At 38.8% G+C, this 17,463-nt stretch overlaps 1 protein-coding gene across 1 annotated transcript in view; it reads right to left on the reverse strand.

Moving 5' to 3' along the window:
* Nucleotides 1–17,463, reverse strand: part of PDZRN4 (PDZ domain containing ring finger 4) — a 417,074-nt gene that overhangs the window by 60,106 nt on the left and 339,505 nt on the right. The window contains exons 4-5 of the mRNA XM_052640517.1: nt 14,759–15,015; nt 11,403–11,505 (exon numbers count right to left, since the gene is read on the reverse strand). Of these exons, the coding sequence (XP_052496477.1) occupies nt 11,403–11,505; nt 14,759–15,015 (360 nt within the window). The remainder of the gene's footprint in view (nt 1–11,402; nt 11,506–14,758; nt 15,016–17,463) is intronic.

Raw genomic sequence — 17,463 nt, forward strand, 5'->3', positions numbered from 1 at the left:
AAGAGATACAAATGGCCAAGAGGTACATGAAAAGATGCTCAACTTCACTAGTCATCAGGTAAATAAAAATCAAAACCACAATGAAATATCACTTCATACCTGTTAAGAATGACTGTCACCAAAAAGACAAATAATAAATGTGTTAGTGAGGATGTGGAGAAAAGGGAACCCTAGTGCACTGTCAATGGGAATGTAAGTTGGCTACCACTATGAAAAACAATATGGAGTTCCCTCATAAAAGTTTTAAACAGAACAACCAGTGATCTAGCAATCCTGTCTCTGGGAATATACCCAAAAGAAACAAAAATAAGATGTCAAAGCAGTATCAGCAACCTATGTTCATTGCACCTTTCTTTATTCACAATAGCTAAGACATGGAAACTATCTAAGTGTCCATAAATCCATAAACGAATAAATAAAATGTGATATATATCATACATACATATGATACATATGAAATATTATTCAGCAATTAGAAGGAAACCCTGCCATTAGCAACTACATTGATGGACCTTGAGGATATCATACTAAGTGAAATAAGTCAGACAGATAAGACTTAAACTGTGTTCTCATTTATATTTGGAGTCTAAAAAAGCCAAACTCAAAACCAGAGAGTAGAATGGAGGTTGCCAGGGGCTGGGGATTGTGTGATATGAGAAGATGTTGGTCAAAGGGTACATACTTCCAGCTATAAAATGAATAACTTCTAGAGATCTAACTTACAGCATGCTGACTATTATTAACAGTGTTGTATTATAGCATAAGAGGTGCTGAGGGAGTAGATCTTAAACGCTCTTACCACACATACAAAAATGGTAATCATGTGAGGGGATGGGTGCATTAACTAATCTTATTGTGGCAATCATTTTGCAATATATGCATGAATCAATCATCGTGTTCCTTATCTTTAATTTATACAATGTTATATATCAATTATATTTTAATTCTATTTACATATATTTGATTTAAATATATAACAAATATATTTCAATAATGATATTTAAATATTTTGGACTATAAACACATAGATCAGATTTACCATCATTCTTGGTTCACCTGTATTATACATGCAAGGTTCCCTGTTACCCACACTATTGAATAAGTTAGATTGTTTAATACATAGTGAATACTGATGGATGCACCATGTAACTGAACCAGAGCTTCACTGATAGCTTACATCTTAGGGAGGAAAGGCAGAACAATCATGCCAATACAAAACACATTCTCTTAACAATTCCAACATTTTTTTCAGAGATGATAAATAGGTGTTAGAAAATCCAAACTATAATTATTTTCTAATTAAAAATTTTCTATAGAATAACACTGAATTTTTAAAAAGCCATTTATTTCTAGTGCTGCATCTGCCACTTTGAATTGGCAAATGTACATGAGTTAATGTTCTAAACCCTAAAGGAGACAATATGGAGAGGTGTACTGCTTGCTACAAATGGTACTGTAGACCATTTGTAGTCTATAAAGACCAGAACAACTACTCATAGAAAATGTGAACCCTTACATGTATGTGTTCTCTTTATAAAAACTCATAAAGTGTGGGTTGATATGTTTGAAATATTAAAATATTTATAAAATTTTAAGGATTTGACTATGCATTTGTCTCACTTTGCTTAAGTGTATTTCAAGGAAAAAGTAGATGCTGACGAATTCATTCCCTAACCAACACTGGTGAGCCCGCAGATCTCACATGTGAGGATGCTATTATTGAAAAGGTAATAAGTCCCTTCTAGAGACAGAGCTAGAATTGGGACCAGACTCCTAGTTTGAATTCCTTCCGCTTGATTACATTGCTTCTAAAAGGAGCATTAAAATCCTTTCTTTGTCCTATGTAAACTTCTTTGAAAGCAGAAGTCATCTGAAAATATTATTTGATATGCAAATATTCACCTTAAACACAACCTTTCACAAACACCTTTCACTAATGCAAGAAAATCATCTGAATGTGTATCATTGAGCATCTTCAAACAAAAACTGAATATCAGCATTTTGATAAAATTCATACATGCAGTATAAGGAATCTTCATTTTATATCTAGGTTCCTATTCAAAGAAATGTTCCCTTGGTTACACTGTTTAATAACCAATTTGGAAGGTTCAATTTGCTTTTCATTGTTTTCTTAGGAAATTAGGTTTAATGGTTTCATAATCAGTGAGGCAAAAGACAAATTTTCCTTATATTTGTTTTATGAAATTACATGACCAAATTAACAGCCCAACTAATTTCATTTCTTTCAGTAAGAAATCTAAAAAAATTACAGTAACTTTGACGACTATTTCCAACTTTGTGTCATTTTCTTTCTAGTCATTCATTAAGGAAGACTTTTTTAAAAAAAATAGAGACTCATGACTTAGGCAAATCGTTCAGTTTAATAAGCATTGGTATTCAAATTGGGAAACTCTGAGTCACCTCTGTTTGGAATATTAGGACAATATAGAATGGGATTACAAAGTCTCAGCCTCCACTAGGGTTCAACAAGTATAAAACTAGGAAAACCATACAATGTATTGTGCAACAGGACATTTCTGAAAGCGGAAGAGGATGCCATTCATAATTAAACTGAACAGTAGTCATACATGCAGACAGTTTAGGGCAAACCAGGACATCTGATTATCCTAATAAGAACTGAACCCTAGTCCATTCTTTACCTATGTAAATTAGCATGTCTATTTGCTAGGGTCCTCCAACTTGTAAGTTTGGGGTAAAACATGCACATTTTCTTTGTTAGAAAGGCAACCAGAAAAATCCAGATTTCCTTCTTTTACAACCTGGCACAAGTGTCTGTTAACTGTTTATTCTAACAACTGGATTGTTAGTTGAATTATTATGAGAAAAAAAAGACTTTAACACTTTATTACAAAATTCTCTTCTTTGCCTTCATTTTGTTGATGTCTAGTCGCTAAGTGAAAGTTGCTCAGTCATGTCTGACTCTTTGTGACCCCATGGACTATATCCTCTGTGGAGTTCTCCAGGCTAGAATACTGGAGTGGGTAGCCTTTCCCTTCTCCAGGTGATCTTCCCAACCCAGGGATTGAGCCCAAGTCTCCCACATTGCAGGTGGCCAACTCCATGAGCTGCATGAATTGGCTCAAACTCATGTCCAAGGAGTCATACTATCCAACCATCTCATCCTTTGTCGCTCCCTTCTCCTCCTACCCTCAATCTTTCCCAGCATCAGGGTCTTTTCCAATGAATCGGCCCTTTGCATCAAGTGGCAAAATTATTGGAGATTCAGCTGTAGCATCAGCCCTTCTATTGAATATTCAGGGTCAATTTCCTTTAGGATTGACTGGTTTGATCTCTTTGCAGATCAAATCAATCCTGTAGGATTGACTGGTTTGATCTGTCCTTCATTTAACCCTTTGAATTTGTATCCAGGGCTCATAGAATAACACCAGCAGCAATGGTCAATACTGTGTTCACTCATCCAATGCTGCTGGGTGGGCTCCATGAACCAGGGCATGTGCTAGACTTTCCAGGTGATATAAAGATAATTAGGAGTGGTCACTTCTGTTAAAAATAAAAACCATTTAGAAGAAAAATATAAGTATAAAAGTCACTAAAGCCCAGGGAATCATGACAAAAATATATATGAAATATCATAGGGGAGTTCAGTGATAGTGAGAAAGGTGTTTCAGGAGTGAAAAAGCCCACAGTAAAGACACAGATAAAGAAAAGCTCACTACCAGAGTCTGGAAAAATAGAGCAGTGACAGAGTACAAAGGATCTTCAGTGCTACAGAGGGTATCTTAGAGTTAATTCAAGGAACAGGGCCCTACAAGATGACACACAGGGGAGTGATCCAATAAGAAGTGCGTTTAAGAAAGGCTGGTCTGGCAGTGGGGAATAGGATGGACCACAGACTATGGACTGACCCCAGGAGACCAAGAAGTAGCCTGGGATAAAGGAATGTCTTAGACAAAGGAGGAAGCAGTCATGATATAGGACATATAATCCCCAATATATGACAACTGGATGGTTTGGCCGCCATGATTAGGATTTTAATGTGATATAACTGATATGGTGAACTGAAGTGAAAATGGGAGTGTCATTACTTGGTCCTTTACTGAACCAACGCCTGCCTGGCCGAACAACATTTTATCTTAAATGTTCAGATTAATAAAAATATATTCACACTTCATCTAGATTAGTTTTCAATTCAACACAGTTCCCCAAAGAATGAACTTATTAACATGATTTTTTAATGGATGATTTTATTGCTCAAGAGGTAAGTGGTATGAAGTTATTTGAGATATTTTATTAATAATTCTAAAATGGAACTAACAAGTGGAAGGAAATAGATTGGTGAACTGTAAAGCACCCACTGAATTTAAAAATTCTGAAGATTCTATACTTTCACACTGCACACTATTTTCTCTTTTCCCTGATGTCTACCACAACATATGGATAATATATAGTCTCTTTATGAGTTATGTTTTATACCCAAACACACTCCTGCTATTACTTTTTCAAACTTCATAAAACATTTCTCAGAGACTATACCTGTATGCAGGTCAGGAAGCAACAGTTAGAACTGGACATGGAACAACAGATTGGTTCCAAGTAGGAAAAGGAGTCTGTCAAGGCTGTATATTGTCACCCTGCTTATTTAACTTATATGCAGAGTACATCATGAGAAACGCTGGGTTGGATGAAGAACAAGCTGGAATCAAGATTGCCGGGAGAAATATCAATAACCTCAGATATGCAGATGACACCATCCTTATGGCCGAAAGTGAAGAGGAACTAAAAAGCCTCTTGATGAAAGTGAAAGAGGAGAGTGAAAAAGTTGGCTTAAAGCTCCACATTCAGAAAACTAAGATCATGGCATCTGGTCCCATCATTTCATGGCAAATAGATGGAGAAACAGTGGAAACAGTGGCTGACTTTACTTTTTTGGGCTCCAAAATCACTGCAGATGGTGATTGCAGCCATGAAATTAAAAGACGCTTACTCTTTGGAATGGAGAAGGCAATGGTACCCCACTGCAGTACTCTTGCCTGGAAAATCCCATGGACGGAGGAGCCTGGTAGGCCATAGTCCATAGGGTCGCTAAGAGTCAGACACGACTGAGCGATATCACTTTCACTTTTCACTTTCACGCATTGGAGAAGGAAATGGCAACCCACTCTAGTGTTCTTGCCTGTTGAATCCCAGGGACGGGGGAGCCTGTTGGGCTGCCGTCTATGGGGTCGCACAGAGTTGGACACGACTGAAGCGACTTAGCAGCAGTAGCAGCATTCCGTGGAAGGAAAGTTATGACCAACCTAGATAGCATATTCAAAAGCAGAGACATTACTTTGTCAACAAAGATCCGTCTAGTCAAGGCTATAGTTTTTCCAGTGGTCGTGTATGGATATGAGACTTGGACTATAAAGAAAGCTGAGCGCTGAAGAAGTGTTGTTTTTGAACTGTGGTACTGGAGAAGACTTTTGAGAGTCCCTTGGACGGCAAGGAGATCCAACCAATCCATCCTAAAGGAGATAAGTCCTGGGTGTTCATTGGAAGCTGAAACTCCAATAATTTGGCCACCTTATGCGAAGAGCTGACTCACTGGAAAAGATCCTGATGCTCAGAAAGATTGAGAGCAGGAGGAGAAGGGGATGACAGAGGATGAGTGGTTGGATGGCATCACTGACTCAATGGACATGGGTTTGGGTGGACTCCGGGAGTTGGTGATGGACAGGGAGGCCTGGCGTGCTGTGGTTCTTGGGGTCACAAGGAGTCAGACATGACTGAGCGACTGAACTGACTGACTGTAAGAGTCAGAGTCGTTTACTTGGGGAGGCTCTCAGTTCTCTGTCCACTGTGGAGTTTTACAAGCTTGCTTAATTGTCCCTTGATGACGAACTTACAAACTGGATATAGGCGTGGATTAAAGAACATGTCAAATATGAGATTCTATGAGTTTATAAGATGATGACTAGAAAAAATGCCTTTTCATGGAGTCAAAAATCTATTTCATTACATAGTTCTTTTTGCTTCTCCCTGTTTTAGCCCTTTCCTTAGGTTTAACTGAAACAAAAATGGCACTAGGATTAGAACCCCTAACATAAAGAACAAATACCTTTATTTATAATAGCCAAGATATGAAAGCAAACTATTTATCAATAGATGAACAGATAAAGAAGGTGTAGTATACATATATATATATGCACACACATATATATGTATATGCATACAATGAACTATCATTCAGCCATGAGCAAGATGGAAATTCTTTCATTTGTGACATAGATAGATTTGGGCATTATACTGTTAAATTAATTAGATAGAGAAAAATAAATATGCATGGTATCACTCATGTGGAATCGAAACAAAACAAAATAAAGTCAAACACAGAAATGGAAAGTAGAAAAATGGTTGCCAGGGGCTAGGGGGTGAGGTAAACAGGGAGAGGTCAGTAAAACAGTACAAACTTGAAAAAAGAACAAATACCTATTAAAAGGGAGAGGATATCTGTTATAACTGCATGGTGGTCTCAAGCTCCTTTCCAATTCCCTTGTACAAAAGGTGAAAAGGGACTGCACTGCTCAAAGTTTGGTTCATGGAGACAGCAATAAGAACCCTCGTATATTCCTTCATCAAATACTGAGTGCCGAATTACCGAATTTGAGACAGGTGATATGATGCAATGATGAACAGGCAGATAAGGTTCTGTCCTCACAGACTAGAAAGGAGACATATAGCTCTTACACACGCACACTAGGGACATTTTTCTGAAAGCTGGCTCACAAATCATGAGTCGGCCCAAAAAGATATGATTAAAATCTCACTAATGCTTATTCTCTTGTTAACTATTTTTTTGAATGAACATGTCTTTGATTCAAAATTATCTTTTCTTTAACTATGTAAGAGAGAGATTATATACTTAAATTCTCGCAAATATTCTGCACATATTCACAGGGATCCAGACCTGGGAAATAAATTTTGCAAAATGACACTTCTCAACATAGCACAAGGGTTTACTTACGCTTTGCATAAGAATTGCTAAGAGGTAGCTAATTAATATGCTTAATGATCTTTCTTGTTTATAGCCCAAGTTGGATTTTCAGTTAACATTATATAGCACTCTGACATGTACTTGTCTTTCTCTCTTTACCACCTGTCCAAGCAAATTTCTAAATGCCCTTTCACAGTGATGACAATGTACACACAAGGGCAACTCTATGAGTATTTAGGCTGTTGGATGTTTCTTCAGCTTGATTTTAGGCCGAGGAATAACAACAATTTCAAGTAGCATTTCTAAGTGATGAAAATCACCAGGCTTAGAAATGTTGCTAAAATTACTTGCTTGTTGTGTCTAACATGATATTTTATACTATCAAAATGTTGCACTTATTAATTTTCTGACTTTCCTCTCTCAACATTGAATTTTGAGAGTTGATTGCAAATGCTGCAGAAAATTCAACATCTTCTCTGCCCTCCTGCAATAGCAAACATATCTCTATTAACAGTTGGACAAAAGAGCTCTATATTTCTCAAAGCCTTTCCCTTTAAATTATTTCTGGTAGAGGCTGGATGTGAGATCTGCCTGTGACTTGCTAAAGGCTATTTATGATTTATTTCAACCTTTAGCTGGCTCTATGAAAGAAAAAAATGAACAAAGTTGAAAATACAGAAAAAGAGTGCTTAATCCTCAGTGTTATTTCAATGAAAGTCAGCACCCTAACTCTTATGAGGGCTGCATTGTGTAAATTTTTATGTTTTTATTTTTTCCCTCAAAGTTAAAATTAAAATCCTTTATCATTTTTAATTAGAAAACAGTGCTATTGTTTTTGAAAAAAGATCAAACTTCAAGCTGTGAGTCTTTTAATACAGACTGGTCTGCTGAGACTTTTCTGAAGCACTGAGGGGAAATGTAAAACCCAGTCAAATAATTTTCCTGAGCAAAGTGGTGATAGGTCATGGTGAGATATGGGTGTCATTAAAATTTCATAGAGGTCCCTACCATACAGAGTCAGCACAGCATTGACACACTGACTACAGTATCTCCAGAGAAGAGCTTGCTGTCTATCATGGCTCTGAGGGGAGCAGTTACCATCTTTCTATACAGTAATCTGCGTGTTAAAGAGTCCCTAAATATGTATTTACAAGATATTCAGGTCTGGTTTGATCTATTGGGTCAAGAATTCCCACACTAAAAGCCCCTAAATATGTATTCACAAGATAGATCAGCTTTCGTTCACTGAGCTGATAGTAAGTAAGCCTTTTAAAAAGGTGCCTAAATATTAATAGTTGCATAGTTTGCTTTCAGCAAGTTCAGAAATGCAGTTCTGTACACTTTGTCTTTTAAGAGTAGATTTATTATGCTAGTTTCAGTGGATGCCAGAAGCTCTGTTTCACTCTGGCCTATGATATTTTGCTTTTAGAAAGTCAGAAGAAGAAAGCCCCCCAGAGCACAGACAATTAAAACTACAAGACGAGATATGGAAGCACGGACACACAGGCAGAGCCTCAGGACAGGGTGAATGCTGCCCTTCCAGACCATATCTTACCCCCGCCTCTGTCATCAGCCAGGTCCCATGCCCTCTTTTTCCTCCCACTGCTAGGCTGGAGACTATGTACCCACCTTCAAGCTCATTCCAGCAGCAGAGGGATCATATGAGGACTGCAGAACCCAGCCAGGCTCTCCTTCAGCAACTTTGCATCTCATCCTAAAAGCCAAAGGTCCCTCAAGGATAGGCCCCTACTCATTCCGAGTTTGCCTCCTACTGCTGCCTGTCTGTCCCCCTTGCCCGGGCCCCAGAGCACACTGGCCTCTGCTGTACCTGGGCACATCCAGGAGTGGTCCTCCTTTCGGCCCTTTGTATCCATGCTTGCCCTTTGCTCTATCTGGAAGGCTGCTCTCTCAGAATCCACCTGGCTAGTTCTCTTCGGGTCTCTTAAGAGAGCAGCCCTCCCTGACCACCTATATAAGAGAGCAGCACCTCATCCCAACACCATGCATTTCCTTCCTCTGTTACCCACACTGCTTGTTCTCCACGAGGACTTAATCACCATCTGATATAACGCATCTTCACTTGTTTTCTGCCCATCTGTGTCCCCTAAAGGTTAAGCTCCACTGGAGTAAAGGCTTTATCAATCCTCAATAAAAACCTAGATAAAAACCTGGCATCTTTTTTAACTGCTCATTAAATATTTATGGTACAACTGAACAAAAGCAGATGAAAAGGAGTCATACCTCTACTTTCCCAATTGCCTATCAATGTGTTTTCATTTTTAAGCTGAAGAGGAATGAGTATCTCTTTCTGAGATGAAGTGCTTTGTTTGGGCATTAGACCTCAGGTTCCTGTAATACTCTCTGAGTGGTATAAAACTGGTCCTTCTTGAAGCATCATCGCCCCAACTTCCAGGTTATAACAGAGTTCCTGGAGAAGCTGGGATCATCTGAGCTAGTCACAGAAACACTTGACCAGTCTGCTTCTAAGTGTAATAGCATGTAAAGGCAGCATTTCTAAATCTCCCCCTATTTAATGTGGTGAGCACAGTCAGCTCTGGTGATAGCAGTGGGCTCACTAGGTCTCACAGTCCCATCTGATGCAATCAAGAGACGTGGTATGTGAAACTCTGCCACGTTAGTGTAACAGACTGAGGTGTACTGAGTAGAATCACTCTCTTCTAAAGTTGGTCCATTATCCTTGGGTCTTCCCCAGTGCCTCCATTCCCCCATTAGCCATGCAGATATTCTCAAATGTACCCTTCCTCGTGACTGAAGCCTGTCACAGTACCTTAGTCCTTATTTAAATTTCACAGGAACATTCTTTATTTCAATAACTCAGAAAGGTGCCTTCGGCAAGAGAATCACAGCTGACAGCCAAGTAATGACTAGGATTCTGCGATTAGTTCAGATTACAGGTTACAGAAGACCTGTCTGAGCACTCACCACTGTCATCACAATGATGCTGGGCGCTATTAGGGGTTGACATTGGTTGGAAAAGAGGATGTGGTTCAGCTAGAGTAAGCACTAGAGAATCTGACTGTATTGTAATAGTCAATGACATGCTAATTATTGAAAATAGTTTTTACTGTGACTCTGCTTAGCCTAAGCAAGTCTCTCTCCCATACCCTTCCCTAGCACACAGATGTATTTTAATAAAGCTTTATGGCACAAACTAAATAAAAAGTTGAAGTGATCTAGATAATTCCATTCCCCAAATCCAAAGCAATTAATTAACTGAAAGAAAGACATCGTTTAATCTTGAATTATTTGGATAAGTGACTCAACTTAGTAATTTATTTTGCATGAATAGGCAAAACTTAATGGATATTTCAGTGTATATCAGTACTTAAGAGGATTTATAAAACTTTTCAATCAAACTAATGGAGAGGAGGGGATAAGTAATTAACATGAACAAAAATGACAAAACCATTTACTCAGATGTTGGGTATCATTGCACACACTTCCAAATTCTGGCTGAAAATAAATAATGATTTCTGTAATCCCCAGCAATGACTTTTGGAGGGAGATTTCAAATAAATGTCTATTTGCTTTAGGTGAGCTTCACTGAATTGGCCTTATTTAATTTCAGATCCTCCTAAGGGAAGAGATTTCAGGATTTCCTGGTTGTAAAATGGAAGAGAACATTTTGCTGAACTTGTATGACATCATCTAAAGCATTAAAAGGGCAGATAATCATGACTTCTTTGCCTGTTTACCAAAGCTTCTTTATGTCCTCAATCTACTTTATTTCCAAATGTCAGAGTAGTCTGAAACCTTTCAAAGATTTATAGACTGCAGAAACAGAGGAAATATTAGGATGACTCCTTTAACTTTTGTGAAAACTTCTAAGTAATTAATAGACAGGTTTTTGAAATTATTTCATTTCACAGTACACACACTCTAACGTGTACTATGTGAAGGTTAAACATGGTTTAACAGCAGAGGACATGAGGTCATCTCTCTTTCTAGAAAGTCAGGGAAAATATTCTTTAAACTACTTGAGTCTTAAATGAAAAGAATATTGAGTTTGTGAAAGGGAATATAAATACCATAAAATTTAGTTTATCAATTAAAATAAAAGTACTATAGAATGAATAAAAATAGTAAACACAGTCTTGGTTTTAAATGTAATTTCCTTTCCAAACTCTACTTGAAATTCTCTTATATTACAAAAAGAAGAAAAAAATGTAGCTTCCATAACACTATTTACAGAAAGCAACAAAAATGTGAGCAAATTATTTTCAGGTTTATCTTATCAAAATGTTTTCCAATACACTTAAAATACTAGATACCAAATTGCTAAAACAAATATTTAAAAGCTCTTAGCTTAGATATATAGGTAGATAAAATATTTCTCATAGTAATAAATTAATTTTTTCTTTGTTATGCAAAACCGCTCAACCATAACTTCATGGAGAAGTGTGAAGTGGTGTGAAAATTATCTTACCTCATATTCAAAGTCCTCTGTTCTGTCTGCATCAGCAGGCAAGCTGGAAAGATACTCATTGTCTTCATAAAATTCATGCTCCATTGGATGGAGAGAATGGCAGCTGTGGGGAATGTAGCAATATGATAGAGATGGATCAAAAGGGTTGTTCTCAAGATTAAAAAATGGCAGTAGAATTTCACTTTAGTTTTCTCTGCTCACCAATAAGACCTATAGTGATCTAGCCTTTAAATGAACTACAGCTCAGAAAGGACAATTGCTTTTCTTTCTCTGCTTATATGAAATCCATCAATTTGATTTTCTGAGAGAATACCAAGACAGTGGCTCATTGTCAGAGCTTCCTTTTGTGAAGGGGCAGATGTGCACTCTACCCTGGCCATGGCGCCACACTGATAGTCTGGCTGCCTTCCACTCCATCCAGCGGACTCGATACACACATGGTGTGTGGCTTCTGAGACTGCAGTCTACCCAAAGGTCGGTATTTTGTAACAAAGGACTACCAATATCATAATTACAGCCTCAAACTTTTTCTGAAATTTGATTTTAAAAGCTCATACAGTCAGTCTTCTGAATGTATGTGTTCTGTATTTTTATTCAATTAACCATAGATCAAAAAATCAAATCTGAAGTTGGTTGAATCCTTGGATGCAGAATCTACAGGTGTGGGAGTGAAGTGGGAATTGTATTTTTCAGTCTGCAAATTGTACTCACATTGCCTCCATTTCTTGAGACTTTCTTCCCCATTCTCCCTCATAACCCACATACACAAATGTTAAAGAATGTTCACGGTAATAACTCACTGGAAACTCCTATAAACTGTAGAGTTTCATAATCCTTTTAGAAAACATCCAGGGACAGAGAGAACTGATAAAGTAAAGGAAATGAAGGGGTTCCAGGACACTGTGTATGACTTTTATGTATCCATTAACTTTGGGAAAATGTTTTAAATAATTCATAGAAGTGCTCTCAAATTACTATATGCCATGATGTATACATTATACAATATGAAGCTGTGTGTGTGTGTGTGTGCTCAGTTGCTTGGTTGTGTCCCAATTTTTATAACCATTTGGACTGTCACCCACCAGGCTCCTCTGCCCATGGAATTTTCTAGGCAAGAATACTGGAATGAGGTGTCACTTCCTCATCCAAGGGATCTTCCCAACCCAGGGACAGAGCCCACAACTTTTGCGTCTCCTGCATTGGCAGGTGTATTCTTTACCACTGGCACCAGCTGGGAAGCCCAATGTGAAAGCTAAGCACAGTTTAGCAGCAAAGGGCATGAGGGTCTCTATGAGAATTTCTAAGTCAGTGAAAAAAGCCTATGTGAAATTAACCAAGTTGGCTTCAGGAAAGGCCTCGAAGCCCATTTTGAACATTATGACAAATATGAACTTAGTAGCACAAATTAGTGCCCTTATCTATTAATAGCTAAAAGCCTGGGAAGGTCCGTCCTGGTTCCTCACAGGATCAGTGTAACTGCTCTACCAGCCTCTTCTTACTGTTCTCTAATTTGGGCCCAAATAGCAAAAGCAGTGCAGGCAGCATCTTGCTTGCTGGTCTAAGAGCTTAAACCTGGACTGGTTTTGAGAAGCCCATTCCTCCTGCTTAAACATCATAACCTGCTGTTTGGAGCAGCTGATGTGTTTTCCTGGTCCTTGAATTATTGAAAAATGAGGCCTGCTTGAAGGACACCTTCCTGATACTTGAGTAAGCATTTACTGAATATCTACAAGATGCCAGGCCCTATGCCAATTGCTGGAAATTGGTTGGGCACAAAATCCAATTCATTTCCTATTAATTGGGTAGAGCAGCAAAGTGGGGATTTTAATACAGTGTGATAATTATAAGGAGAAAATAGAGAAGCTATGAGAGCACCTACCAAGGGGTCAGATACCTTAGGTTCAGAAGCCTGACCCTATCACTTCCTTTTGTGTGACCCTGACAAATTCCTTAACATTTTTTTCCTCATCTGTGACATGGGCATGGTAATAATGTAATGTGCTCACTCAGAAGATTTTTGTGAGGAATATTACCTAAAACATGTTAAGTTAGCTAATAAATGTTAACTATCATTTATTGAAGAAAGTATTTGTTGGATGGCTACTCTGCATCAGGCTGCACAAATAAATATTATTTGTTCTTTTGTTTGTGTGTTTTTAATTTCCCTTCTAGAAGATAAGCTCCAGGAGGTAGTGGCTTTGTTTTTGTTACCAGTTTTCTGCCCAGTATTGCGTTTTAGTGCCTGACACAAGGGGCTATTTAATAAGTAAGGGATGCATGACTAGAATCATAGGTCAGACAGACAGAGGCCCTGCCCACCTAGAAATGTAAGGTTTCAAGAAGTGGGGCACATGGTGCACATTAAAATTTCTTAGGGAGATTTCTGAAAAGTTTGAACACCTATATTTTGGCCTGAGGTAGGACTGAGCCGGGCACTGCATTTATTCTGCTTTTCAAAGTTCCCAAGTGACTTTAATGCACACATGTGAATCACTGAGATGGACTTAATAGAAGACACTAAAGGGCAGGCAGGTGTCATGACCAGGTCTACATTTTACTAAATGGAACATGGACTGCAGCAGGCAATGAAAATGCAGGCAACAGAGAGTTCTGCTCTTATATAACAAGCTCTCAATAACTTTTGAATATTTGCTTAAAAACTCAGAGAACAAAATGTGTGGGGCCAAACAGACTTCCAAAACTGCACAGGTAGGATTATTTGAGTAAAATAGCTGTAACAGCCTTTAACTCAGGTAAAAACTAAGAAGAAATATTTGTTTAATAGTTCTTTATTTTGTAGCTCTATTTACTTCCTCTCAGACATCCAGGACCTTTGGTTTACATCTCAATATATCAGGTAATTGCTTCCTGCAGAGAATTGCACCTTAATAAAGTGAATTTCCTAGCTTCTCCAAAGAAGAGAAAAACAAAAGAGAGAAGGAGAGCGAGGCAACCCACAAAGGAGAACAGAGTGCCAACATGCTGCTTCTAGGTCTGTCTTAATAAGGTTTTTGGCAACTTCAGTGAGAAAATCTATTTCCCTGACCAGTGCTTGTGAGCTGTGCAAGGTTTGTGATGACTGAAAATATGAAGATGAACTAATCAGAGCCAGACTTTCTCACTGCATCTCAGCAAGTAGGATTCCTGAGCTGAAACAATCATGTGGGTCAAGAAAGGGAGGACCAGGACAACTGAGAACTAATTGTATGGAAACACAGTCACAGATATTTTCCAAACAGAACTGAGAGCTTGTCTCTGTAACTGTCAACTTGCTACGATGCCTGATTCTTTCCAACATCTACTTTCATTGACAAATGACAACAAATAAGTCTCTAGTAAAAATGACAGAAAAATACCTGTCTGAGAGCAGAAATGGACAGATGTCGGGCACTGGAGGGGTGGGTGGCCTAAGTTTGGCCAGGGCCATTATATGTTCAAAGGTGATGTCCGTCTGAGTGCTGGCATTCATGAGTCGCACTTCTGGGGTTGTCCCATAGGCTGGTTTACTGAGAGGTGTTCGCCTTAGCACCTGGACCACGATAGGCTCCTTGGCATTTCGAAAAGCTTCCACTGCCTCTTCATGGGTAGCCTTTGAGAGATCTTTCCCATTGACCTGCAAAGATAAAAGGGCATTGCTCATCTCAGAGGAAAGAACAGAGAGACTGTCATGATAGATTAATAAAAGGTGGGCAGGGGAGGTTTAAACAAGCTCTGATATGAATTTTGTGAAGGAATATTTAATCAGACATTGACCTTTATTGAACTATTCACCAACAGGAGAAAGTGATGGAAACTAGGAAAACAGTTATTTCCTAGATCTTTACAAAGCACACTATCAGAATTATTAGTAAAGATTTCAAACCTTAAACAACGAATAAGCCTCAGAAAATGATTAAAATCTTCAGCTAGGTAGAAATGGTAAGTATATCTTTTTTAAAAAATGATCTATCAATCTTCTGGTGGCATTTTCAATATTTAATCAGTCTTGTGGTTGTTTGGTCTCTAAGCCATGTCTGACTCTTGCAATCCCATGGACTGTAGCCTGCCAGGCTCTTCTGTCCATGGGATTTCCCAAGCAAGAATAGTGGAGTGGGTTGCCATTTTCTTCTCCAGGATCATCCGACCCAGGGATTGAACCCACGTCTGTTGCACTGGCAGGTGGATTCTTTACCACTGAGTCACCAGGGAAGCCCTTAATTAATCTTACTGACTTGCAATGTAATTTCTGTCAGATTTATTTTATTTTCATCATTTTTATCCAAGACCATGTTATTGCTCATGTGCATGTTATCCTAAGTCCTTGCCATTCACAGTATGGTTTGTGGACCAGCAGCATAAGAGATTAGAAATGCAGAATCCCTGGCCATACCCCAGACCTGTTAAATGAGAACTTGCATTTTAACAAGATACCAGCTGATTTACATGCATAAGAAAGGAACACTGCTCTAAAACACCTCTGAGAAAGTATGCCATGTCCCTTTGTCTCCTCACCTGTATTCACCTATACCATTTATGACTCTCCAATGTAGCCTGGACATAACAGAGGAAGAGGGGATGTTTGCCCTTTCCTTCCATCACTCACTGCTTCTCAGTTGGGCCAACCATTGGCATTTGGGGGATAAAAATTTTTCTTTTAGTGACACTCTCTCATGCCTGCTTTTTAAAGGGCCAATGATGTTTCCCCACCTTTGTGGCACCCAAAACACCCACAGGCTTTTCTGATTACCCTCTTGAGAGGTAGTACAGAGACTGCTCTCAAATTGTCATCAATTTATTCCCCTAACGTGGGTTCTAGTAACACAGCCTCTTAGTGGAAGTTGTGTTTTCATAAACAGCTATTGTATCCTAAAAGAAAGTCAAAACTCCCACCCCAAATGAACCAATAATGTTGGCTTTTGCAAATAGGAAGAGATACTTGGGAGTACAGTACTGTGCTCAAAAACCCTGAAATTATACCATTTCTGGACAACTTAAACCACGCATCTGCTGGTGAGGCTCTAATTGCTGCTGCTGCTGCTAAGTTGCTTCAGTTGTGTCTGACTCTGTGTGACCCCATGGATGGCAGCCCACCAGGCTCCCCCATGCCTGGGATTCTCCAGGCAAGAACACTGGAGTGGGTTGCCATTTCCTTCTCCAGTGCGTGAAAGTGAAAAGTGAAAGTGAAGTCGCTCAGTCGTGTCTGACTGTTAGCAACCCCCATGGCCTTGCAGCCTTCAAGGCTCCTCCACCCATGGGAGTTTCCAGGCAAGAGAACTGGAGTGGGGTGCCATTGGTGCACCAGCAAATCTTTAGAGATCCTGGAAGCCTTCAAAAAACACAAAGGGAATCACTGAGTTGCAGCCAGCAGGAGATTGCTGACATTCAAATGAGCACACTTTCTCCCTCTAAGTAGAGAAAGAATATGTGCATGCTCAGAGTAAATGTGGGACATTTTGGGGTAAATGATACAGTGCCAGGTGGAAATTGTCATGTCATGTAGAGATAGGCTTAATGACCCGGATGAGCTAATTTACTCAACTGACCCTGAAAGAGTTAATGTGCCTTCAGAAATTGAGCAATTAAGTTTCCTCACCAGCACCAGCAATTAAGTTTCCTCACCATATGACCCAGTACAGTTCTAGAATAACTAGTAAGAAACATCAGTTGGAGATTTGGGTGTTTACCTACCAATGTGCATAGTCATTAATTTTCTCCATGAACCAGAACATTACCACTGAGTTTTCACTGATATAACTTTGTTTTGTTTTGTTTTTTAGTTTTATTTTATTTATTTATTTATTTTTTTTACTTTGTGCCTTCTGGCTTTTATTTTATTTATTTTTTTTAATTTTAAAATCTTTAATTCTTACATGTGTTCCCAAACATGAACCCCCCTCCCACCTCCCTCCCCATAACATCTCTGTGGGTCATCCCCATGCACCAGCCCCAAGCATGTTGTATCCTGCATCAGACATAGACTGGCGATTCAATTCTTACATGATAGTATACATGATAAAATGCCATTCTCCCAAATCACCCCACCCTCTCCCTCTCCCTCTGAGTCCAAAAGTCCGTTATAGAC

This window comes from Budorcas taxicolor, chromosome 5, assembly GCF_023091745.1.
Source record: "Budorcas taxicolor isolate Tak-1 chromosome 5, Takin1.1, whole genome shotgun sequence".
NCBI classification, from domain to species: domain Eukaryota; kingdom Metazoa; phylum Chordata; class Mammalia; order Artiodactyla; family Bovidae; genus Budorcas; species Budorcas taxicolor.